Below are 25,822 nucleotides of genomic sequence, written 5' to 3'. Positions count from 1 at the left end.
CATTTTCCAGCATGGAGCAGGAACGAGGGTGTTTCCCAAAGTGGGGCAGGAGCGGGGGCATTTTCATGGATCAAAGGAGGTCCAGGGTCCATGCTGAGGCTCCCCAAGGGTCTTTTCCGGGGTACCCTCAGGGTCCGTGCTGGGGCTTTCTCATGGTTTGCACTGGGCAGACCATACCTGCTCTTTCAGCTGGTCAAACCCACAAACACTGCGTGAGACAAACATGGTCTTAATTTTATTTTGCTGGTAAGAAGTTGTTGCTTGCCTCAGGAACAGCTGGGCTGATGCTCGGGCACAGGGGGGGATGTGGGGGTGGTCGAGCCAGGCTTTGGGCAAAGTGACCCCTGTGAGGACACTCAGACCCCAGGTTGGGGCTGCTCTTTTCCGTACAGCAAAGGAATGGGTTTGCATTTGCTGTGTAGTAAACAATACCATGAGATGCAATACAAATTATATTTTAAGAACATACATTAACATTAGGAAGAATATGTATATAGATGAAGAAGAAAATTATGAAAAAGTTGGGAGCTGTACTGATTTGCAGAAGCCCTTCCACATCGTTAAAATCTGGGGAGATGCAGGGGCAGAGCCACCTTGGGAAAGGATACAGCTGACAAACCTTTACAATAACCCAGCAGTATTTTGCCTTTCACAGTAAAAGTATGAAAAATCACATCAAAGTCAATAAGGCCTCGTGGGCTGGTAGATCCTGAAGCACAGAGGGCTCTGGTACCTGGGCCTGACCTGTACCCGGGGACCGAGTGGATGCTGGGTGGAATTGCTCCTCACCCACAGCTGGGTGCAGCCCTTGCAGATAAATGGGGCAGGGGTTCTCTACCCATGTTTGTTCTGAGGGCTGTTTCTGTGTCCTGTGAGGAGCACCTCACCTCCAAGGCAGCCAGGGAACCCCACAGAGGTAGTGTTTGGTGGTGCGAGGCTCTGCCTGCCCGTAGCTGGGCTGGTTCTGCCTGGCGCAGCATCTGTTGCTTTTGCTGACTCGGGGATGTTTAGGGGGGCGAGGGCTGATGCGTCCGTCTGTTCTGGCTTCCCGTGCCAGACCCTCATGTGCTCGTTCCTCAGTCTCTGCTGAGCTGCAGCCTGCACAGGAGCCTGTCTGTTACGTTATTGCTGCCCTTTGCCAGAGGTTCTGACTTGGTTTATTGGTGGTGTTTGATGAGAACTTGCAGGGCTGTTCTCTGGAGGGGGCAGTGGAAGGTGAAGGCACCTGGGCTCACTCCCGTCACTCTGCTCTGGGAAATGCCCTTTGCCTGATGAGCAAAGAGAGTTTGTTCAGCAGCACCAAGCCTGGCTGCCTCCCTTGGGCAAGCACATGGCATTTCCCCTGCATCCGGTGTGCTGCGTCAGCTTTGTCACCAAGCTGCAGCAACTGCTGGGGAAATGAGGGCACCCAGGACTCTGGGTTTGGAGCACAGTTTGATTTGTTAAAAGAAAAAACCCGGAGAGTTTAATGGAGAGAAATGATGCTGTTGCCATGCATGTGAAGCCAGATCAAAGTGCAGGTGTTTGGGTTTTGCCCTCTGAGCACCACACATGTGAGCTGGAGTCTGAGGGGTGTTGGGGCAGAGCTATGTTGTGCATTGTCCTGTCCCTTGCTGGGTGTCTGTAAGTTTACCGGCTGTCCCTGGGCCCTGCTGCTCTGACGTGGTCACGGCTTCATCCTTGCCTTCACCAGGGCTGAAGGGCAAAGCTGCTGCTGGTGAGTGTGTGTTTCTAGTGCAACCCACCGATTGGATTTCCCAGATTCAGTGCAATGCTACTGAGATTCCTGTTTTACTTCATACCAGCCACTTTCCAAAGTTTACAGGAAAAAAGTCTTAGTAAGGTCTTACCCCAAGAGAGAGGGCTTTTCCATCCAGACATTACCATCCAGCACATCTTCTTTTGTTCACGCATACACCTTATTGACGCTTATTTGAAACTTCCCTTTTTTTACCTTCTCTAGAGTTAATCATTCACAAGTTGGTACATCTGGTGGTTGTTGATTGTAATAGTGACAAATTTCTTTACTTGAAATATTCTTAAATCCCATAATTTTAATACATCAGGTCAACCGCTCCTGTGATTGTCCCTGAATCTTTTGGTTTTGAAAAGGGAAATTCAAATCCAGCAAATCGGATTAGCAGGGCATTGAGGAAGTGCACCAGGGAGCAAACCAGGATGGTCCAGAAGGAATTTGCAAAGTGTTCACTGTGAGTCTTGAATGTAAAAGTTCCCTCTTTGAAATTAGCAATTTTCTCTGAAAGGTGGTGGATCTTCACCTCTGAGGAGAAGAGAATCATGATGAGGCAACCACAGGAACCTGGAAGGGAGGGGGAGATGCTCATCACCTCAGCAATCCTTCAGCTACGATGTACACTGCAGCCAAATACCCCATGGAGAATGTTTTTATGGCCACTTAGCTTTAACAGGGATTATTTTTGGAATCCAAGCCAATAGCTATTGAAATGGGTAAGCTTTTCTAATCGAATTTGGCTCAGGACCAGGAATATTTAACATAGCTGCTTTAGTGCCCTGAGCCAGCAAAGTATCTGTGCTCATGTTCAGCTTTAAGTTGCTCATTGTCCCGTTGAGCATAATGGAGCTCTCTCTGTGCCTGAAGATAAACAGGTACTGAAGTCCTTGGTTAAATATGATTGTAACATGTAATACCTTGTAAAGCCAGGGTAAATCTGCCTGTCAGCCAAGCCAGCAGCCCAGAGAGTGGGTGCATGGCAGAGGGATGGGGACACTCTGTTATCCCTGCACGGCAGGGTTCTTCTCAGAGACCACACTACAGGGAGCTGCTGCCAGCCTCTTGCTCTCTGTCTGCTCAGCTCTTCTGTCCTTGGGAAGGCTGTGCTGCTCTAAGTGGTGGCCTTGCTTACATTGTCTGGAACTCTCCTGTTGTGGGAGCAGTTGCATCACTGATGTATTTTGGTTGTTTTTTTCCCCCTTTTCCTACTCTGGCGTGGTTCCTGATTCTGACCGTGTGTTGGGTGTCTGTGATGCCACCCCAGCTCTGGGGCCCTTCTGCCCTGGATTCCTGCAGCTGCTTGCCCATTCCCGTCCTGCCACCCACCCTCGTGTGGGATCTCCCCATTTTATCTCTCAACTTCAATTTGGAAAACACATGTTTTGATACAGCAGAGTCACCCGCCCTCCTGCCTGGCTTGATTTAGCCAATTTGGAGACAATGCAGCCACAGTCCTTAACTCGCCTTCCTCTGCTGACAAAGGGTCATCGTGAGTACTGGACTCAGAGCGGTGTCAGCCCTCAGGACAGACCTGCTGGTACTCACAGGAGATGAAGCTCCAGAGGTACAACCCGACGGGGCCATGCAGTGTTTCGTAGGGGCTGCCAAAAGCATTGAACATGAAGAACCCTGCTCCCACCAGAGCAAAGACAATCAGTACTGTACAGAAGAGAATGACACTAACATGGATACTTGCAGGGATAATTTTGAGCAAATCTGGAAAAACTGAAAACAAAACAAACACAACATTATTATACACATTAGGCAAAGTTGTCTTGAAGTCAGGCTGGGGGTTCCTGCTCATTTGTGATAACTGTTTTAATCCTGCTCTTCTAAATGCAGCCAGATGAAGTTATTAACTAGAAATGCTTTTTCATGGATATTTGGAGACAGAAAAATTCTGTGAAACTCAGAAGCATAGACTGGCAAGGAGAGAGAGACCAGCTCCAAGGAAAGACTCTTCTCCCCTTCCTGTGGGTGGTATTTGGTCCTTAATGTAGTCCTCTGGGAAAAACCAGGAAGTTTTATTTGAGGAGGCAGGTCTGGCGCAAGGTGTCACAGAGGCCTCTCACAGTGCCAGTGTTATGGGACTGATCTCCCTCGGCTGAAGGCTTGGCCATCCACTCTTCTTTGGGAGTGGGACAATAAGTCTTTCTTTAGACTTTGTTTTCATTTATGTTCATGAGGTCCCACAAAGTGTTGTGACATAGGAAATGAAATTATCCTGTGATTATGGATGCACAAATTCAGGAATAATTTATTCTAAATATTTTTATGCAGCTTTTAAGCTACTATTTCAAATTCTGGTCCTGTTTGTCTAGGACACAGGGATAGTCATTCAGACAGCATGAGAAAATAATTTTTAAAAATTCCTGTTTGTTTGGCAAAAACAGGTATTTTGGAAGGAACTGTGAAATACACTTCACTGCTCCTGATCCATGGGGGCATGACCAAAGTGAGGTACTAATGCCTCGTGCTGCTTTGCTGTGGCTGTAATGTGTGGAGAGTAAAGCAGCCTCACATCAATTACTCCTCCTTGTAAGGTCTTTTCCAGCAAACTGCTCTGCAGCACCATGCAGGAACACAGAGCAGCAGGTAATGGGGGTATCAAGTCCATTTATCTCTCTGACTAGATGAAAAGGAAATTACTGAAACAAATGTCTGCAAAACTCATGAAGTTCAGCAAGTCCAAGTGCAAGATCCTGTGTGTGGGTCAGGGCAATCCCAGCACAAACACAGGCAGGGTGGGGAATGTGTGGAGAGCTGCCCGAGGAGGAGGATGTGGGGGTGCTGGTGGATGAGAAGCTCCACGTGCTTTGGCCACGTCCACTGGCACCCAGAACCTCCCCGTGCCCGGGCTGATCCCACAGTGTCAACAGCAGGGGAGGGGGGATTCTGCCCCTCTGCCCTGCTCAGGTGAGACTCCATCTGCAGAGCTGCCTCCAGCCCTGGGGCCCCCAATATCAAAACAACGTGGAGCTACTGGAGTGAGTCCAGAGAAGGCCAAGGAGCCAGGCTGGGAGAGCTGGGGGTGTTCAGCCTGGGGAAGGGAAGGCTCTGGGGAGACCTTAGAGCTCCTTCCAGTGCTCTCCTGTGCAGGATTCCTACAAGGAATAGCATTAGTTCCTGTGACACTATCTGATGTTTTGGGAAAACATGCAAAACTGTGTATTTAATAATAGAATTTTGTATTGTTTATTTCAAAAAACCAAATTATGGCATGGTATTGAATCCTCGCACCTGCATCTATATCTGGTTATGTTGTTAACATTTCATATGTGATGCATCATGAAAAATTAATTCCAGAAGCAATGTTGTCTGGAAATGAAAACATTCCTTCATGGTCCTGAATGAACCTCTGTGTGCTGTGCATGACAGAGACCTTTAGAAAATGAACCACTGACCTAGAAACTGATGGGAATGAGTGGGAACAAATGGAGCAGAAGTTTTCCCCAGCTGAACTGGGTTTGCTGGCAGAGCAAATTCATACTACAATTAAAAGAGATATAGTGGTCAGAGGGGAGCATTTAATGGGAACAAGCATAGAACTAAATCATTTAGCCTATTTTCTGTGTCTGTTCTCCTCAGACATGCTAAAGTGCAGTGAGTGCATTAAGCTATGGCTTTGTATTTTATAAGTTTGTCCTGCTTTCCAGAATGCTCCTGGTGAGCTTCCAAGGTACCGAGGTGATGGGAAGGGGCTGCTGCAGCCCCAGGGAACAGGGTCAGCATCTTATTCTCAGTGCTCTCTGAGGTGAATGCTCCTGCCCTGGCTGCAGCTTGTCCCCATCCAGCTGTGCCTCACAGCTGTCACTGACTGAGCCTGAGTGTCAGTCCCAGAGCTGCTGGCAGCTGGACCAGCCCTGGGTCATAAGTCTCACCTACAGCAGTAAACCAAATCCTTGGGATTGCATAGACCCCTCTGAAAATTCACCCAGGGTGCAATAACTGCACACTGGGATGGCACACAAAGCAATCAAGAGGGACCTTCAGCTGTATAAACAGACTAGTGATGGAATTTAGAGAGAACAAACACTAATACTATATTAAATGAACTTGGTCTATTTTGGGAAAATGTTATATAGTAAATAATTTCTGGTACCTAGTCTGGGAACCTTCCCTTGCATTAAATCACTGGTGTGAACAATTTGCATGTGCTGTTGTAGCAGGATTATAAACTGTGTGCTGTAGCAACTTCAGGTGAGGTATTGTTCACACAGCAACTGGCTTTTACTGCCTGTTCCATGTGCTGCTGGGTACAAATGTGTCTCACTTGATCATTTTTTTATTGATCTTCTTATCCTTGAAGATTAATAGGTTATGAATGCAAAGTGAAGCCATTACTAATACTCTGATATTCTGTGTGTCAGGTACCGAGTCAGCCAGCATTCCCCAGACAGCCTCCCCCCGTCCTTCTTCCAATTAGAGCCACAGATTGCGAACTTTTGGGCTGCTTTGTTTCTCCATAGCAGCCAGTACCCCAGCTCTTTCCCGAGGCTCTTGCTGGTTTAGTTCATTCTTCTTGACAGCACAGAGGTAACGTTGTAATGCTGACACACAGAGGAAGATGACAGAGATTAATTAAACCCCCCAATTATTCTTTTTTAAAGTAGTAGTATAAATCTTTTGGAATGTGGATATTTGTGTAACTGCATTATAAATTCTTGAAGACGTTAGCTAGGCTGTATTAGCATCATAAAGTAAGTTACCGACCCTGAAGATCAGAGCACTGTAAGGGCAGCGTTGCTTTGGCGTGGCCCGTGCTAAGGGGCCGTGCGGGCAGCCCTCTCCCGCCGCCCCAGCTGGCAGCAGGGCGGTGTAAAGAACTCAAACGCCATCGGTACTCACATGAGAACTGGAAGGGTCTCCCCCCGAGCCCGCACTGCCGCACACGCTGCCCGGAGAAGAGCCCGTACTGGATCTCGCCGATGAACTTGTCCAGCTCCGGGCCGGTGGCGTTGACGAGCAGCGCTCCCGTCGTGCAGAGGATCGTCCCCCTCACCCAGAGCTGGGTGCCGATGGCCGCCGCCGTCCCCAGCGCGCAGGCGAAGCTCAGCACCCCGGCTGTGCAAAAGATCAGCTTCTTCTGCTGCGCCGGCATGGTGGCACCCGCGGCTGCCCGTGAGGCGGTGCCGAGGTCCCGAGCGCTGGAGAGCCCCGGGCACCCAGCCAGCCCTGTGCTGCGAGCCCCAGAGCCCAGCCAGCCCTGTGCTGAGAGCCCCAGAGCCCAGCCAGCCCTGGCTGGAGGATGCTGTAAAGGCTCTTCTTCCCTGCGCCCTTCTGTACAGCTTTGCAGATGTTTCAGTGCATCCCCTGTCACTTGATCGCGAGGGTTTAGGATGACAGATCTCTGTAATTTGATGAGTGCTCTGCTCATTCCAGCCCCCGGCGGAGTGGATGAGTGGGGGGTTCAGAGACCAGCTTGGCTGCTCTGTCTGATTATCTGCTCTCCATAAAGGACGTTTTCAGAGTGTTTATTTTTGCAGGTTTTCTTCTAAAGTCGGCAATGCTGAGCTGGTCTCTTGGGTTTTTTGGTTGTTGTTTTATTTTCTTGGTTTGGTTTGGTTGGTTTTTTTTTCCTTCTGGGTGTATTTCTTTTTTGCTGTTCTTTAAGGTAATGCCCAGGTAACATACAGCGCCCTGCCAAACCGCTGACTTTCAGTATCCAGTTGCTTTTGGGCACCTGCTTGCACTTGCTTTGCCAATCAGGATGCTCTCTGGCAGGGGCAGTGTGTCTGTTATATACAGTGCTGTTTCGGCTGCAATGTGTAGAATGCTCAGGCAAACTGTTCAGTCCAAGTTTCAAATATACACAAATACATTTTGTCTTAAACTTCACGGAAGACCCAGCCCACCCTGAGGCTCAGAAACACACGGCTCCTGCGCCTCATGTCCTGCTGCCGCTGGGCACCTGCCTTGCTCTTCGCACGGCGTCCCCTGGAGTGTGGCCAATGCGGGTGCTCGGCGAGGGCCAGAGGCACCGTGTGCATCCATCTACCGACTGCCAGGGACTTCAGCAAAAGCGGGGTTTGGGTTTTTTCCGAATCAGATCACCTTACTGGTTTGTTAACTGCATGCACGCACTCTGCAGGTGGTTCAAGAATATCATATCATCTAGGCTTAAAGACTGAGTCTAGTTTAAATATGTAGGTTTTAAGGAAACCTGGAATTGAAATGAAATAAGGCTGTGTAAAAAGGATTTACTGATTTGGTTTGGGCTTTTTTTTAAGCTATTGCCTGTTTATCAGACTTGTTGGTCCTTGCCTTTGCAAGCACAGCTGGATGCATGAAAATAATTAATATGAGACAGTGTAGGTCAGTACCAGCCTTTATTATACCAGTACTTTATTGCTATTACCTAGTTCAGCCGCAGCTTTCAAATTATCTATTGTTTGACTAGAGAACTGCTTAGAGACAAAAGACACGTGGTTTGCCTGTTCTTGTCCATAGCACATTTAAACATAAGCTCATTTGTAGAGTGCTGCTGTTAATTTTATTTAGACTTGTTTGCAACCCAGTGTCTAGTCTCGTTTTTCCAAAGTACCCCGTGTCCGTACTGTCCCAGAGATGCAGCACGGGGAGAGGATCTGGCACAAATAATGGGTAGAAAGGGGAAAACTTCTCATGCTTGCTTGCTGTAACTCTGATAGAGGAATGTACCCACCACTCCAGCACCTGAGGAAAGGACAGCTCTGCTAGGCGAGGGGAGGGCGTTCTGTACAGCAGGGCACGGGTTCCAGGCTGTGATCGCGGCTGCAGCCCTGTCAGTAAGGTGGGCAGGTGTGGGATAACTACTGACGCGGAAAAAGGGAGCCCTAGAGCTTTCAGGTTGTATTGCTTGTGTTTTGAAGATCCATTAATCAGAAACTGCACTTCTCTTGACATCACATCTCCTGTCCTGCTTAGCCCTCTGGGCTCAGTGGATCCACTCGGGTGGTACAGGAGGGCCCCCGGGAGCACCCCTAGGGATGGCGGAGCAGCGTGCCCTGTGCCCAGAGTGGCAGCTGGAAGGCCATGGCCAGCCAAGGCTGCAGCTCCTGGGGATGTGGTCACTGCTGCTGGAGCAGCACCGTGCTCCTTTACAGATGGTCGGTACCTCTGGGAGAAGGTCGGGAGAGCGCACACGGACGGTGCCCTCGCTCCTCCGCTTGGCCTCGGGGCGCTGGAGCTGGGAAGCGGGGGGGCTTTGCTGCTCTGCCGCCCACCCGCGAGCCGCACGGGGCGGTTCGGACCCGCACCGGGCAGCGCCCCCGGGGCGGCCGGCGTTGTGCGGGGAGCTCCGTGCTGCCGGGCGCTCGCTGCCGCCGAGGGGATTGATGATTTCTTCCCCCATAAAGATGGGGGAAGCGCCAGGGTGCGGACGCTGAGCCCCTGCGGGTGCTCGGCCGCCCCGCTCCACTGCCCGGACGCTGCCCCGGCGCCTCGGCCCCGCCAGCCCGGGGACAGCCGAGGGGTCCGTGCCCGGCAGCGCGGGGGCCCGGTCCGCACCTGCCGCGGGGGCGGAGGGGATGGGCCGGGCCGCGCCGCCCCCGCCCGGCCCCGCCGCCCGCAGCCCGCCCCCGGCGCGGGGTGAGCGGGGGGCGCGCCGCCGATGCCGCTCCCTGGCGCTCGCCGCCCGCGAACATGAGCGATCATGGCCGCCTTCGGGCTCCTCAGCTGTGAGCACCGGCCGCTCAAGCGCCCGCGCCTGGGGCCGCCCGACGTTTACCCGCAGGACCCGCGCCAGAAGGAGGTGAGACCGGCCGGGCCCGCGGCTGCTGGCCCGCGCCTCCCCCGAAACTTTTGAGCGGCGCCTGCGGAGCCGCCGCTGACTTGCATTTTCTGCGGTGAGCGGGGGCCGCCGTCCCGCTCACCGCCCCGCTCCCCGCAGCGCGGCCGCGGCACCGCGCTTGCCTGCGGGGAGGGCGGAAAAGGCGCAGCCGTGAGGGTACAACTGCCTGCTGTGAGGGGCACCCCCGGCCTGTGAAGGGCACCCCTGGCTCAGGGAGAGTGAGGGGTGCCAGTGGCCGGGGGTGAACGTGGTCCTGCTCAGCTGCCCACCATGTGTCTGACCTGATGGCAGGGATCTGCCGTCAGAGGAATGAAACGCCTGCACGGTGTTGAAGGTCGGGAAATGCATCTGAAAAGGGAGGGTAGAGGCTGAAAGTTGTGCTTTGCCATCAGGCTGTGGCTCTCCTTCTTGCAAATACCACAACCAAACACACAGAGACCCAATGCCACCAGAGCTGGGGCAAGCGTGTAGCTCAGGCAGGTGCTGTGGTGTGGCTGGCTCCTCCAGCAAAGCTCCACAGCGCACTGCTCTCCCTGGCCTGGCTTCAGTCTTGCTTCCCAGCTGCCAATCCTTCATAGGTGAACGGAAGGAGCCTCTGGGAAGGGTTTGTGAACTGGATGTCTCCCAGCAAAGTCAACGGTTTCGCCGAGATTGGCCTTGTGTGCTGTGTTGTGTCTTGTACACAAAGCTGTGTTTGCAGGTATCTCTGCCCCGGCCTCTGGGGTGTCCTGTGCTGCTGTCCCTGGCTGCCCTCTGTCCTGGCGAATTCGGCACTCATGGAAGTCATCAGGCTGGTGATGAGGATGAGCACTGCTTAACTCGAGCAAGTACAGCTGGGTAGCCATGCAACCCTCTTCATGCTTTGCTCTTTGCCTGGTCTGTTGTCACGTTGTATTGTAGAGGTTTCCAGCAAGGAGGCTAATTAGGGTAATTTGTTAGTAGTTTATGAGCATCATCATCTGGTTCACATAGGCTGGAGGGCAGCCGTAAGAGTGACTGCTGGTTAGCGCTGGCTGAGAGGAGCCGAGACACCAGGCAGTAAAAGATGTGGATTTAAGTCCATTGTTAATGCTTTGAGACATACCTCAGGGTCTGTGACCTCCGGTATCTTTCTGTCTCCTCACTCTACTATTCATCAACCTTGATGGTCACAGTAACTGGAAATACTCCTCTAACTTGTAGTTTCTATGCTATGACAATTTCTATCCTGACTAGGCTGGCAGGACTGCATCCAAACTTGGCTGTGACAATGTATGGAGATAAATTTTTAGTTCTGGACTGTTGAATATTTTTAGTCAGGTGGTGAACTGATTCTTGCAGACATATTTATAAATATGCAGCCCATTACAATAAGAATGGAAGTAGCAAGTGCCCAGATGGTTAATATTTAAAATAGGTTTCATGGGTGCATTATTGACTAGAAAATAACTGCAACAGTCTCGTTACTGGCCACAATGGGATTGATTTCCCCTGGTTTGCGGAAAGTCTTTGTTCCACCTGTGTTGGTGCAACGTTTTTGTGTGTGTCACATGTACAGGACACAGCCCTGTGTCCCCTAGCTTCGGGGCTGCTGAGGGCTGGCTGTCATTTGAAGGAGACCAACACAGACTTACAGGTCCCAGTGGAGCTGGGGTGGACTCTCTGGTGATGTCGCTGTCGCCGACTGTTGTTCTGTGCCTTTCTAAGCTCCCTCTCTGCCAGGAGCAGCACCTCCCGGGGCCCTGGGCTCTCATGCTTTGGAGCCTGTTCACCTGGGTACCAGGTGCAAATCCGTGTCCTTAGCAAGGTCCCCTGTGAACAGCTTGGGCTAGGGCTCGGCCCCTGAGCGCTGGGCGTGCACCCTGTGTGCAAAATACCCTCTGCAGAAATGAGGGTGTGGGGGGAGGAAGTCTTCAAATGGCATAGGCATAGTTTCTGCTTGGAGGCACTTACCTGCTGGGGCTGCTTTTAGCACCTCATATTGCTCCGAAAGGGAAAGACCGGAAGAAATTAGCTTTCCTTGTCTTTCTGTAATGTGGTTTTTTTGAACTTTGGTCAGTGCTTTGCAAGTAGTTTCTCTGTACATGAGCAATGTATGCTGCTGATGTGGAGCAAAAGGTGCTTTGGAAACCAGCCTCCCACCCCTTTCCAGCCTCCTACCCCGTCTCGGCCTCCACTTTTTTCCTGGCCTCTACTTGCCCTCCTGCCTTCCACCTCTTTCCAGCCTTTTCTCTAGAAGACATCTGAGCTCTCTAGAGTTTGTGACGTTAGCCTGTCCTGGCTGCAGCAGCTGAAGGCAAGTGTTGGAATCAGCTAACACTTTTTTGTGCTCTGAATTACCACCATCTCCTTAAGATGGGTAAAATATACTGCAAATTGTGTTTGTTACAAGCCAATAAAACCATGGAATGTGCCATGTCTGCAGGCCAGAGCCTGATGATTTTACTTGTGAGTAATGCTTTTAACTTCAGTTGAATTGGGTTTCAAAGCATGAGAAAGTACAATTGACATTATTTTATGCTAAGAAATAGTTTTCAGACAGAAGAAATGACATCCTCTTCTCTGCACGTGGTACACAGGATTTGACCCTCAAAGCTCCATTCTCCAACGTCTGCACTCACCAGTAGCCCAGGCTCCCTCCTCACTGGTAGGATGGGTAAAGCAGTTGAAATTTCTGCCAGAAGCCTCTCCAGAATGGTCCCCCATATCCCAGCTGGGCATCCCTCTGGGCCCTTTCAGTGTCTGTTCCATCAAAACCTGCTCTTGCCCATGGTTGGCTGCTGGGCATGGCTAATCCTTACTTGTAATTTAGGAGTTGTTGATTTGGGACAGATAATGCTCCTCTAAATATTTTATTCCTCTCTGCATCATGAAATACAGCTTGTTTCATAATCTCTGACTGGCACAGTATTTTATAGCCTTTTTTGGGGAGTTATTTTTTGATCTTGTTGTTCAAACCTGGCATTGGATAGTGTAAGCTGAACTGAGTGGAGGGTTTATCGCCCTGGGTTGGAACCCTGGACCTCCCTGTCTCCACAGGTTTGGGTCTCCAAGCTAATGCTGTGGTTACTCCAAGCTGCTGAAGGTATGAGCTCTGTCGTATTAAAAGGACATGAAGCAAAAGATGGAGCATGTGAGAGGATCTAAAAGTAATGACTAATTTAAAAGATTCACTTAGTTGCTTTTGTGAGTTTAATTTGGACTTCTTTTAGAATTCTATTCTGAAGGGATATTTTTGAGGTTTTGGAGAAAGATTTCAAAGATTCCTTGGGTTTGCCTGTCAAACAGTACTGGTATAGCTCTGCACATTGTCTGTTTGCCCAGCTAAGATGTCAGAATCCACTGACCAGTTCCTAGTTTATCAAAACCTTGACACATCCTTAGCTCCCTGCTTTTCTTTCATTGGCCTGGTGCTGCATTGAGCAAGTGTTACTGCAGCTGTAGGGAAGCAGGAGAATGCTTCAGTTGAAAGAGCTCATTCCTATTAATTAAAAGCAAATGAATATAGGATTATACAGTCCAGAACACCCAACAATAACACCACAATGCTTGATTCCAGCAGTGAGCTCATTTGTTCTCATGTAGATACGGCTGACCTGAGGCAGCTGGCTGGGTAAGTGTCACAGGTGTGGTCCTCAGAGCAGCACTCTGGAGCGAAGGACCGTGCACAGACTTCTTGCAGGAACACCGGCTCGAGGTTCTCAGGCTGCCCTTCTGACAGATCCCGCCTGTACGGGCTGTGTTCACACACGGGGCTGTGCACGGGGCTTGAATATCCCACACAAAACAAGTAAAAGTCTGTCTGAAACAAATTAGTGCAATTTGGGCCTGAATGTTCACTTGGCTGTTTAAAATTGCAGAAGGGTTTTAAGCCTTGTTTGGGCACACTTGGGGCCCTGGCTGGCGTTTGGAAAGGCAGCTCGCCATTCCTGCAGGAGCCCAGAAGAACCAGTGTGTTGTGGCATGGGCACCACTCAGTGACAGCAGCCTGAGTGCTCTTGTTCTTCTCCTTAGCACACGGCCAGGTAGTGTGGACTTGCCCCTGGTACGATCAGCGTGTACAGCTGAGCTGTGTTGGCGTTCCTGCCTCTGTGCCCAGGAGCTTCCCCTCTGCCAGGGCACAGCCCTGCTCTCAGGGAATGAGCCTGAGCTGGTAACAGAGCTGGTACGAGTGAGATGTAACGAGAGCTCCTGTGAACATCCATTTTATCATTTTGTTTGTAAAGGTGTCTCCATTCCCTGTGTTTGCAGGTGATGTCTTTTCATTTCCATGTGGTGCTCAGTTATGTAACTGTGCCACGTCCTGAGTTTTCTTGCTGAAGTAGTAGAGGAAATCTGAGCTACTAATGGAGCCAGACAAACCAAGCACTGATGTGTTTGTGTTGTCAGCCCCTCACAGCTTGTTCCTACAGTGGTGGTAGGTGTGGAGTACAACAGACTGTTCTTGGTTATTTCCAGCATAATGCTGAAATTTAGATAGTGTGTTTTAAAAGGCAAAGTTTAAAGATAACAGAACTGGGGTCAGCTCTGGAAGTGGTGCTATTAGTAACAATGTCTCCATCTGTTTGCAATTTACCTTTTATTTGTTTGCTTGTAATGTCTTTGATCACTTCCAGCTCTCTCTGTATCTGTGTTTTCAGGACTGTCTGGGGGATAGTGTGGGTGGAGTAGTGTTCCAGCAATTCTGGTGGATTTAATTTAAAATTCAGATGAGCTTTGCTAAGTTCACAAACCTTGGAGAGCTTAGAGTTCCTCAAAATATGTTAGTCTGCTGTGTTACTCCCAAACTTTGGGAAAATACTGAAAAGCATAATGCATGGCAAAGTGTAAGAGAAGAAACTGAAAGGAAGCTTCTGGGTCGCTATTTTTGGGAGACACGTCACCCAAAACTAGGAATAAAATCTTCTAGAAAAACGGTGACATTCTTAACTTTATTTTCTGCTCTTTGCTTGGTCACAGTGCAGTTGCTCTTTGCTTTCAGAGGGTATTTCACAGCCATCTCACTCAATACCAGTTGTCTGTGGATCACCTGAGCTTGTGTAGAGTACCTGTGGTGGCAGGTAACTGCTTCCTTGGGGAGATCTGTGCCTTCTCTTCAGAGGCAGATCGGAAAAACCCAACAAGTTCCCATCCAACTGGTGTAGGAAAACCTGTCTGGCAGGCACGTAATCCTGAATGAGTGAACAAATGGCACAGCCTCCATGGAAGAATATTAACTTTGGTGAAGGCACAGAGTGAAGATAGGGAAGGATGTGGCTTCCTTAGGAAATTTGTGAAGACTTGGGGGTGTGTTTGTGCCTAATGCTGCTGACCCCCCTCTTGCCTGTTGTGTGTTCCTGCTGTGAATGCAACCCAGCCAAGCCTGCCTAAGTACCAATAAACAGCAAAATGAAGGTGTGTTGACAGTGCAGTAGGAGACCAGTCATGCTTCCACTGCAGAAGTAGCTCCAAAAGAAGTGGGTTTAGTTGCAGCAGGGCTGGATGTTCACCTGGAATTGCTTTTACTAGAGGTGATCTGTTTCCTGTTTCAGTAGATGTTCTCAAATGATGATGGTGGGCCCATAAACCACAATAGAAATGTTTTAATTGTCAACAGAACAACAATACAAGCTTGTTTTCCTGCTGGGGTAGGGACATACAGGGTTCTGGTGCTAAGGAGAAGTGTGCAGCAGCATTCTGTGGAGCAATTCAGCTGCTCCCAGGGTATCTGAGGAGAGGGGGATGTGTTGCTCTCCCAGTGCTGGTGGGGGGGGCTGTGGTCTGACACCACTTTCACAAGGGAAATTTCAGGCTGTGTGCTGGGGAGTGCTCCAGGTTTTACAGAGGATGCTAGTGGTGCTCCAGGTTTTATAGAGGCCTTGCTTCCTGCTGCCCTTCTCCTGGGCAGCAATTCCCTGTCAGCAAAACCAGCAGCATCTGTCAAGTGATGGCCTCAAGTCTGTAGTGAAGTGAACACCTGATGGGGACCAGAAGGTAACAGTGGCATCATGTTCCCTTTGCCAAAAATCCTGTGAGTGTGCAGAGGGCTCTGAGTGTTCAGATGAACATGGATTGTGATGTACTAGCAAATACAAAAATTTTCCGTATAAAAGCATGCTTCTTGGAATGATGCAACTTCTTAAATTGTCGTTTCATCTTTTGTGCTTAAAACACTCTTTACAGGATGAGCTTACGGCAGTGAATGTAAAGCAAGGCTTCAGCAATCAGCCTGCCTTCTCTGGAGATGAGCATGGATCTGCCAGGAATATTGTCATCAACACCTCAAAGGTAAGACAGGGCCTTTCAGTCTGGGTGCACTCACGGAAATTGGAACCAAGCTGACAGTGGTGGTACTTGGGTCTGGAATGCTTGGCTTTCTAGTCAGAAGTCTTGGTATGAAAGTTAATTACAGAATGAATATCAGAATGCTGGACTACCTGCTGTCATCAGTCTTCAGAGGAAACCATGGATGCCAAGGAAAAAACACAACTAGCACACTTCAGTGTACAAGGGACATTACACTTTTGCTCTTGTTCTTTCATTTGCGTGACTTACTGAGACAGCAGTGACTCCTCCTTCCCTGGAAGTCCCTGGTGCTTACATGTCTATAGCTTGCTTTGGTCTTTTATCTGTTTCCCCAGGGTATTTTCTGCCAGGAGAAACTGATCACTATGGTCCAGATCTCTTGGAAATGTATTCTTGGACTGTTTAGTGAATTTTAGCTTAGCTCTTCTGTGGTTGTTTTTGAGAATCAAAGAAGTTTAAGATACATAAGAGCAATAAAATTTACTAAAATATTGGTTACTATCTTGTAAATTGAAAATAATAGCTGTTTAGAAAAAGCCTTCCCATATTTCTTTGAAGCATCTGTCCAGATTAATGTACTCTTTTGTAATTCTTTTTTTTTCCTGTTGGAAAGGCAGGAAGAAAGCATTTGGAAGGAGAATGTTATCAAGAAACTTATAAAAATGTTTTCAGACAAAGTAATTTTCTGCTATTTGACTTTGAAAATCTAACTTCTTATGACTTATTAGAAAATATGAAATTATGTATACAGTGTTACTCTTTTAGTGGAGGAAGAGATGCATGTAAATGACAGGGTTGCTACTGCTGAAATTTTAAAAGTTTTCCTGTTACCTTCTTCTGAATTGTCCTTTTTCCCTAGGAATGCTACCTGCAGGCATTTTCTCTCATATATTAATTATTCACGTTTTGACTGTTGAACAGAACTGTTTGAAATGTGGAACATAAATTCACAAGGAAGTGCTTGTCGTTCTTTCAATATTTAAGTATAGAATTACCAAAATAAGTTCAGTATCTCCTAAAGGCTTCCCCTATATTTTAAAATGACCCAGTGATGATTATTCTGACTGGCAGGCCTATTATTTATTCCTATTATAGTCATTCTGAAAAGCAAATAAACTTACATTGGAAATAAAACCTCTGGGTTTTTTCCTGCTGTTTTGGGATTGAGGTACCAGGGGACCAAATCTTGCAAAGTTTCTCCTTGTGGAGGTACCGGGTGGTAGCAGAGGGGCTTTGAGTAGAAGTCAGACTTCTGAGGTTCCCTGAGACTTTGAAACTTTGGCTGCTGTAGCTGCTGATAGGCAATGGATGCAGTTCCTGTGACAGCTGGTTTGATCTAAATAGAAGTGAAAAGTGTGTATTTATGCAGTTTGTGCTGCCATGAAGGGCAGGAGGGGAGGAATGTTCTCTTAGGCTCCACTGCACTGGGGCCTGGATCCAAACAGGTGTTGGCTGGCAGGATATAGCTCTGGGCATGCAGTGGCTGTCCCAAGGGGCAGCTCAGCCCTGGTGGCCTTGAGCCCTGGTCCCTTTGATTGTTTTTGCTGACCCACAGCCTCTACAGTGGTAATGCAGATGTATCATACAGGTGTTTGATATTCTGAACCCCCCCTCTCCTCTCTGCAGGGAATAAGTGTGATCCCATTGCACTGCTCTGGAGCGAGGACTGCATCCCTTCAGATGGAAATCCTTGTGTATTGATGTACAGTAGATACTTAATTACTGGATTGTCATACATGTTTTTCTCCCCCCCCCCCAGATCGGTGCTTACTTCAGCAGCATCCTGGCAGAAAAGCTCAAATTTAACACTTTCCAGGACACGGGGAAGAAGAAACCCCAAGTAAATGCCAAAGACAACTACTGGCTGGTGACTGCTCGGTCTCAGAGTGCAATTCACAACTGGTTCATGGATTTGGCAGGAAGTAAACCCCTGACTCTCTTAGCAAAAAAGGTATCAGAATATCCTTCCTCTGTTTCCTGGATATTGGATTCTACTGGGCTGGGCTGTAAGAATAGCGCAGTATTTTGGAGCATGCTGGATGAAGCGTTGTGCTGGAGGCAGCTGGGGCTGTGCAGTGTGCCTTCTCTGCAAGGAGGGGGCTTGAGCAAGGGGCAACTGCTGATCTAACTGGCACAAAGTTCCTTTGAATGACTACATTTCATGTCCAGAATGTTTCTCTTGTTGAACCCTTACCCAAAACCATGACAGAGCTCTGTTTTCCAGAGGTACTGAGGATCAGCTCAGAGGATGTTCTCCGCACTTTGGATGTCAGTGGCTGTTGAGAGGTTTGCTCATGGCCTTGTAGGCATCACTGAGTAGGTCAAGGATGCTCCTGATGAAGCCTGGAAGACTGTAGGGCAGTGTCTCTTTTTTGTCAATCCCTGAGTTCCCCTGTGCCTGGACAGTTGGTGTTGTCAGCACAGTGGGTTCCTGGGCTGATGCAGAGTCTGCCACCCTCCAGGCTGTGTGAGGCTGAGCAGTGGAGGCCTGGGATGACCTGCTGGAGCCAGCTGCTGTTGGACTGTGTGCTGTAACTTGCTGCCTGTTTTCTTTCAGGTTCCCATTCTCAGTAAAAAAGAAGATATTTTTGCTTACTTAGCAAAATACTCTGTGCCACTGCTGCGAGCAGCATGGCTGATCAAAATGACATGTGCCTACTATGCTGCTATTTCTGAAGCTAAAATCAAGAAACGCCAGGCCACTGACCCAAATATTGGTAAATAAATGTCTTTAATGTCTCCATGCATGGTAATAGCTGAAGGGGCCTGCTTCTCTTTTTCATGGCTGTGGTGTTACTGGGTGTCCAGAGAAGAATCTTTGCAGTGGGAATTGGAGTAAAAATGCTTTAAAATCAGTTTCACTTTGAAGTATGTGTCAGAGTACAAAGAGCCATGGAACAGAACTACTGCCTAGTTGGCTGCTTCTGCTCCCAGCTGAATCCTCCCAAAATCTCCAGGTGCAGCACCTGAGGAGATGGCTGTGCTGCATCTCAGCACCGACACCGGTCACTGTGGGACTGGTAGGAGTGGCAGGGGCTGTGCCAAGCTAAATGTTGCCTGCGGCTGAACAGAATTGCTACTTTAGAATGCCCATAATGAAATGTGCAAATTTCAAAGCTTATTTATTAGAACACAGCTGGCAATTTATGTATTTTAAGGACTACTCTTAAAGGACACGGTGTGGCACCAAGCCAGTGGGCCAGGCAGTGACCACCTTTAAGGTGTTCAGAGATGCTTTAACTGTTATCAGAGTTGTGGTTTTACTCGCACAATTTACATACGATACCTACAGCATTTCTGCTATCTGAAATGAACATTTTTCTTCTTTCCCCTCCGAATAATTGTGTTCAGAATAGACAATTTCAGTGCTGTTTAGCAGCATCTCTGTAATGCTGGGAGAAATGTCTGCTTCTTCCTGCCAACTCGCCCTCATGGGAGGGGCGTAAGGAGGAGGTGGGGAAAGCTAAGGCTGTCCATGCCTTAGTTGTAATCGTGTATCTACACCTACTTTGCTCTGGCTGGGAGTAGCAGCTCTTCATAGCAAAGGGGTTCGTGTTTCCTGGGAGGGTGCAAGGTGGTCGTGTGTATCTGGGGTTGGCAGGTACTCCTGCTCTGGTACCCCCCTCACAGTGGGGGCGAGTGAGGCCAGGCAGCGTCTGTGGGCTGAGGGGCCAGTGGCTTTATCAGCGCATGTTCTGAGCTGGGTTACTGAAGATTTGGTCCTCTGTCCAAATTCCCTGTTCTGCAGAGGTTGTTGAGAGCTTTTTGGGAGGTAGTTTCGTGTGTGTTACTGAACAGCCTTTGGCATTTCCCAGAGTGTTTTATATCTATGCCTTGGCTACCAGAAAGGTGGTATTGCATTGTTTCCAACGCAGTGGCACAGAGACATTGGTAATTGCTTTGGGAAAATTATTCTTTCATACTGTCACATGAAATAAATTTGAACTAGTGGATTTGAAATTGTTTTCCCAAAATCAAGCGAATGTTTGATGTAAATGTAGTTAAACTGCTCTGTGAAAACACTAAACCCCACTAGCTTCATCCAGAAATTCCAGTGGGTTTGGGTAGAAAAGCTTCCAATGTGTAGTCTGTATTTGTTGACAGAGTTGCCAATTACAGATGCAAAAGGCAAAAAGAAGGAATGTGCTAGCTGGAGTCTGAGATGGGCAGTGGACAGTGAAAAGAGTTGTGTTTGAGAGTGGTGGTTTCTGTAGCTCTGACAGTAAACAGCTCTGGTTGTCACAGCAACTGCATTATGGAGTCGTAAAAGAGGGTGCTCTTGTTAAATGTTCTGTTTGCTGATAGACACAGCTCTGCCAGAGGTTTGTCTCCAAGATATTCACAAATATCCTGGATTGTTCCAGTTGCTGCTGAGAGAATTCCTTCCTTACAAATCCTCTTTTCCTCTTTTCACTGTGCCATGCAGACCTGCTCTGTGCTGGTCACACTGACCACAGAAACTGCTGCTGGGCTGCTGCAGCCTTGTCAGAGTGAAAACCTGGAGAAGCTGGCATTTCCAGAGTGGTTGCAGAAGGAATGGTTTTATAACCTATTGCTTGTGCAAATTTCCAATCAGTTTTTTGTTGGCTCTGTTTGGAGGGGGAAGGGGGAAAGCAGTAAAGCTTCAGATGGAAGGAAGTAATGTAGTATATTTATTTTATCTATTTCAAGGCAGTTTTGTGACTGACTGTCGAAATCTGATGAGACAGGCGATTCCTTAAAGGCGCAGCTGTGTCAGTGCAGGCTGCTTGCACACTGACAGCTCTGAGAGCAGGTGCACACAGGAGAGCCCCATTAATTTGCCAGAGATGCAGGGGTAAGGCTGGGGACAAACATTTCTGGTGACAAAGACAGTGTAACTTTGTTTCAATTCTCACTGTGCGGGAAACCTTTGATCACCTGAAGTTTTCTAATTGCAAACGTATTTTGTAGAATGGACTCAAATTGTAACCAAATACCTCCGAGAGCAGCTGGGAAAGGTTGCAGAGTTCTACCATGGAACTTCGAGCCAAGGCAACAGCTCTGTGGCGATGCCTTCAGAGGTGGAACAAGCCCTGCAGCAGTGGGAATACAATGAAAAACTGTCATTTTATATGTTTCAGGTAATACTTTTAGGAGTGCAGGGATTTTTTTTTTTAGTAACTATTCTCGGAAAATCCAATTTTAGAACTCAGTGGTAACTTTTGTCATAAGACTTGCATAAATTGTAAATGCTAATCCCTTTTACAGATTTGGTGGCTGAAAAAGCTCTGATTTGCTCAGTCTGCCTGATTGCAATTGCAGCAGTGCACTCAATTATTCCCTCTCATATATCATCCCATCTTTTCAGGGTGTTTTCAGTGACCGTGGCTCAGGCTGAGGCCACTGTGGCACATGAAGCCTCGGGTGTTGGAGTGGTGGCCGGGCTTTCAGTTCTGCCTGGTTCTAGTGCAGCAGAACACTCTGGTTGTTTCCAGCCCAGGGCAGAAGCAGCAGGAAGGTTTCTGGGAGGGAGTCACCCCTGCTGAAGCTGCGCAGAGCACGGGTGCTGTGCCTGGCCTCCTGTCTGTGGCACTGCTGGCGGCGCTGGGGCTGCAGCGGTGCTTGAGGGAGTTGGTAGCTCTGTGGTGACACGGGTACCGAGGGCTCAACCAGAGTGAAATGAACCATGGAATTACACAGCTGCTTGTTGAGTGCTCCCAGGTAACATGTGATGTGTTATTTGAAATCCTTTAAGGAAGGAATGCTCGAGAGACATGAGTATTTGACATGGATACTGGATGTTTTGGAAAAAATCAGACCCACTGATGATGGTCTTCTGAAGCTGTTGTTGCCACTGATGTTGCAGGTACGTGCATATTTTAAAGCCAAAATCAGTGTAAGTGTGATTCACACCTGTTAAATTTGTGGTGATAAAATCTATATAAATATTGTTTGGTGCATGATTGGAGTTTATAAACGCCTATGAGATGTTCATGCTTTATAATCCTTGACTCAGTTTGGTAGAGGGAATCTTTTACTGTAACTGGTCCTGGAGAGCAGATGAAATTTTTAAGAGAAAGAAGTATAGATGTACATTTGAGCTATTCTTTTCTAACTTCTGGAATCCTAAACATTGGAAGTGTTTCTTTCCAGTTCATGCATGACAACTGTTAGGTTGTCAAGGAAAATGGGTACACGGAGCAGACCGTATAGTAAACTGCATTTTTTTAAATTTCAGTACTCAGAAGGGTTTGTTCAGTCAGCTTACCTGTCCCGCCGCCTTGCATACTTTTGTGCCAGACGCCTGTCCTTGCTGCTCAGCGATGGGCCTAACCTTGGAGCTGCCCATTCCCCTCACATGATCCTCGGACCAAGTAACCCTCCCCTGGCAGTGCCCAGTCCGACTGCCCCTGGGGTGAGCCCAGCACAGATGACCTGCTCAGATTTCCTCGCCTGCCCTCAGCACCGTCCACTGGTGTATGGACTCAGTTGCATGCTGCAGGTAGGCCACTGCTCTGCTGCTCTTTGTTTTCAAGGCTATGTCCGTTCAGTGTGTTGGAAAACAGTGGGGTTTGGGTGGGACAAGGTGTGCTAGCTGTGGTTTGAAGTGTACCTGTGTCCATTAAAGGGTGATGGATGTGGGGAGAGTGGGTGGGGGGTCTCTGCACCTGCTGAGGCACAATGGAGCAGCCTCCTGGAGAAGCTTGTGGTGTCTGTGTGTCTTCGGCACCTCTGCTGGGGGAAGGAGTGGCTCTGCTGCCTGGGATGGCCAGGCCTTCCCTCTGGGATAGAGGGTTTGCTCCACGCATCTCATCCTGTTCTCGTCACCCCCGTGGTCCTGCCAGGCTGTGTGTGCCTGCTGAGTGTGGCTGGGCAGCCACAGCACTGCGCTGACCTCCGCGAGCCCCGGCGCGCGAGGGCTGCTTTGCTGTCTCCAGCCTGTCACTGATGCCTGGTGCCACTGTAGGACACCTCATGTTGGTTTTGTCAGTTTTATGGGCAGTTTATATTGCCTTACCAACTTCTCCAGTTTTCAAGACCGTAGAACAGAAGAGTCTGCTTGCTTGTGTTCGTTGCTTGGCAATCACAGAAATATCAAGAGAGTAATTACTTTCTGAAGAAGGGCGCTTGTGACGAGCTGTGGTTGTTTGCCTTCCTGAGCCCTGATCTAGTGAGACTTCCCCAAACCCTCCTGCTGTTGTTTGCTCAGTGTCTCTCCCTGGGGGCTGCACAGAGATATCCTGCTGCTGGTACCAGGAGTCTGCTGATGCTCATGGGATCACAGCATCATGGAACAGGTCAGGGACCTCTGCAGATAATGTGATCTGTGCCCTCCCTAGGCAGGGTCAGCCAAAGCAGGTTCCGCAGGACGATGCGAGGCTGGGTTTTAACGCCTACCCCAACGCTCTGGGCAGTCTGTTTCAGTCAAAGAGCTCTCCTAGTAGCAGCTCCCTCTCTGAGGGCTGCAGCTTTCCCTGGACGTTGCAGTGTGGGAAGTCCAGAGCCCGGAGGCAGGCAGGGTTGTTCCCAGGGCAGGTGTGTTGGTGCTGTCTGAGGAAGGGAAGTGGGAGAGTATCCTCGTCCCTCTCTGCTGAGGGGGCCTGAGCCAGGAGGTTAGATTCTCTCTGGTTCTCAGTGTGCTGTGACTTTTTTCCTCTTGAACATGGATCTGCTCTGGGAATGCTGGGTTTGTCTCCGTCCTGGGCTGCTGGGCTATGCTGTGACCTCTGGCAGTGTTACAGCGATTCTCTACTGGCAACACAGCTGGTCATCTTCCTGCGCAGCCTCTGCTGTTTGGGTTTGTGTGTGCTTGTTCTGCTCTTTTCTCTCCCCCTTTTCCCGCTTTCCCTCGTGCTGTCACATGGGTCCATAGCTCAGCCTGGATTCAGACAGGCTCCCCACCTTTCCAGAGGAATGTTTCTCTAGGCAATGTTTGTCAAGATGCTGTTTTCTAGTCCAGATCTGGACTGGGGGAGCTTCCCAAGAAGCAATCCAACAGTCTCAAAAATAAACATCTATAAGATGAGTCAACTTGTGTCATTTCAGATGATATTGAAGGTCTGACCCCAAAGAGCAGAAGATTCTGCTGTAGCTCTGCTTGGTACCAAATGCTGCAGGGTGGTGGTACCTGTGACAGGCCATTGTAAAATGACTGTTTTGAAGCCTGTCAATGCAAAATGCTAAGTTCATGGTGCATTTAAATTACTCCTTTATGCTTTCAAGTCTTGACTGAGGAGTTGATTTTAATTAATTTCTTAAATTTAAATTTTTCACATGTAGCTTCTTTCTCTAAGCTGAACAACAAATGATTTCTTTTTTGTTAAGCCTGTTACCATTTTGCAGAAAGGATCTAGCTGAAATGAACCTTTGGTGATGGTCTTTGATGTTGTTATGAAAGCAATACAAATGGAAATCGAACATGCATATATTTAAATTTATTTCTTTTTAATAATGAAGAAGGAAAATAAAACAGTAGTTGTATTTCCTCAAATGGAAATTCCTAAAGTAGTTGTGCATAGGCCTGTCTTATTTCTTTCACTGTAGCAGTTGGACCAAAAGTGATTCTGATCTCATAGACTCTTATTGTAGGTTTTGTCTATCACACATGTTTGGAAAAAGAAATTACTCCTGTTTTGTACTATTGCTTGCAGACCATAACTCTTTGTTGCCCAAGTGCCTTGGTGTGGAATTATTCCACAAATGAAAATAAGAACATTAATCCAGGCTCACCTCTGGATTTACTTCAAGTTGCTCCATCTAGTTTACCTATGCCAGATGGAAATTCAGCCTTTAATCAGCAGGTAAGAGCTATTTCTTGCCAGATTATTAAGATTTGGTTTATATCCCAGTAACCATTTTGATCATTAGGACTGCAGCCAAGTTTGGGTATTTCTGTGAGTCTAGTGTCAAGGCTAGTGCTGTGCTGGTGTTGACCTTCATTGTGGGACAGCTTTGGGGAAAATATCAGGAATTTTATTTACATTCAGATGTTTTCTGTTATTAAACTGAAATTACTTAAAGATGTAAAATGGCAAATAAGAGGAAGCTTTGTGTATGTATTGGGAGATGTGACTTTTCACACATGCTGAAAGTTAAGTTTTGCTGGGTGGAATGAAAGGAGATGATGTTTTATTGTGCAAGAAGATTCTTAGCAGAGAAGATTTGAACAGAATGTCCCTCAGTTTGTTGTTCCCAAATGTAGGGAGTGTTGTGGAACACTGTGGGGTACCTTGTTCCTGCTGAGAACTGTCATAGGCTTGACGTGGAAATTGACACTTCCCACCACCAGCTAATTAGCAGCTCTATTTCTTACAGGTTCGGGCAAAGATTTATGAAGTAGAACAGCAGATAAAGCAAAGAGGCCATGCTGTGGAGGTGCGGTGGTCATTTGACAAGTGCCAAGAGTCAACTGCAGGTAAGACAATTCCAAACAAACATTGGAGATTTAGGGTTTACATCTGTTCTTCCTTGAACAGTATAATGAGTGTAATTCTGTTGCCTTACCATTAATCCCAGCAATAGATTGCCAGGTGAATGTCTTCCTGTGTAAACCCTTTTTTTTTGCCCTGCTCCTGTCCCACTCCCATCTCCAGGGGTGACCATCAGCCGGGTTCTGCACACCTTGGAAGTGTTGGATCGGCATTGTTTTGACAGATCAGATTCCAGCAATTCCATGGAGACACTTTATCATAAGATCTTCTGGGCAAATCAGAGTAAGGATAACCAAGAGGTAATGGCTGCAGTCTCCTCTCAATTCATAATCTATCGACAATGGATTTAATTTTTACTTACATGAATTGTGTGTTTATTTGATAGAGAAGCTTTGGGTCTTCTTGGTGTGGTTTTTCCTTTACTAGTGGGCAGCTGGGTTACAGGATGCAACTGCTCTTTGCTGTTGCCATCGTATTCTTCAGTTCTGTGTACTGCAAACCTCAGGAGAAATGATCTAGCAAGGGTTTTTTTTGGATGCTGCCAAGTAAAATTCCAGATTATTGCCTTGCTGACAACGTCTGCATCTATTGTAGCAAGTAATAAATTACTAGGCTTTTTAGTATATTCTAAAAAATATTCTA

General features: G+C 48.1%; 2 protein-coding genes across 2 annotated transcripts in view; one reads left to right on the top strand and one right to left on the bottom strand.

Annotated features, from left to right (window-relative positions):
• Positions 1 to 212: 212 nt before the first annotated feature.
• Positions 213 to 6,879, bottom strand: CLRN1 (clarin 1). Its single transcript, XM_048315121.1, has 3 exons — positions 6,602 to 6,879; positions 3,299 to 3,478; positions 213 to 2,320 (listed from the first exon to the last, which is right to left on the bottom strand). The coding sequence occupies exons 1-3, from the start codon at positions 6,852 to 6,854 to the stop codon at positions 2,055 to 2,057; spliced, it is 699 nt and encodes a 232-aa protein (XP_048171078.1). The 5' UTR covers positions 6,855 to 6,879; the 3' UTR covers positions 213 to 2,054.
• Positions 6,880 to 9,330: 2,451 nt separating this feature from the next.
• Positions 9,331 to 25,822, top strand: part of MED12L (mediator complex subunit 12L) — a 102,201-nt gene continuing 85,709 nt past the window's right edge. Inside the window, exons 1-10 of the mRNA XM_048314678.1 lie at positions 9,331 to 9,485; positions 15,666 to 15,770; positions 17,548 to 17,739; positions 18,346 to 18,505; positions 20,721 to 20,890; positions 21,505 to 21,615; positions 21,988 to 22,251; positions 24,401 to 24,550; positions 25,065 to 25,164; positions 25,343 to 25,479. Coding sequence (XP_048170635.1) covers positions 9,387 to 9,485; positions 15,666 to 15,770; positions 17,548 to 17,739; positions 18,346 to 18,505; positions 20,721 to 20,890; positions 21,505 to 21,615; positions 21,988 to 22,251; positions 24,401 to 24,550; positions 25,065 to 25,164; positions 25,343 to 25,479 — 1,488 coding nt within the window. The 5' untranslated portion in view covers positions 9,331 to 9,386. The remainder of the gene's footprint in view (positions 9,486 to 15,665; positions 15,771 to 17,547; positions 17,740 to 18,345; positions 18,506 to 20,720; positions 20,891 to 21,504; positions 21,616 to 21,987; positions 22,252 to 24,400; positions 24,551 to 25,064; positions 25,165 to 25,342; positions 25,480 to 25,822) is intronic.

The sequence above is a fragment of the Corvus hawaiiensis genome, chromosome 10 (genome assembly GCF_020740725.1).
Source record: "Corvus hawaiiensis isolate bCorHaw1 chromosome 10, bCorHaw1.pri.cur, whole genome shotgun sequence".
Taxonomy (NCBI): domain Eukaryota; kingdom Metazoa; phylum Chordata; class Aves; order Passeriformes; family Corvidae; genus Corvus; species Corvus hawaiiensis.
Note: the sequence above shows the minus strand (reverse complement) of the source record. Positions and strands in the feature narration are given on the sequence as shown.

Bases quoted from the DNA above. Each gene is read 5' to 3' on its own strand.
- CLRN1 (XM_048315121.1), bottom strand. From the start codon at position 6,854: ATGCCGGCGCAGCAGAAGAAGCTGATCTTTTGCACAGCCGGGGTGCTG. The intron at 3,479-6,601 runs GTGAGTACCGAT...TTTTGTTTTCAG, and splicing joins GAGACCCTTCCAGTTCTCAT to TTTTTCCAGATTTGCTCAAA. The intron at 2,321-3,298 runs GTGAGTACCAGC...CCTCCCTTCCAG, and splicing joins CCTCTGGAGCTTCATCTCCT to GTTCCTGTGGTTGCCTCATC.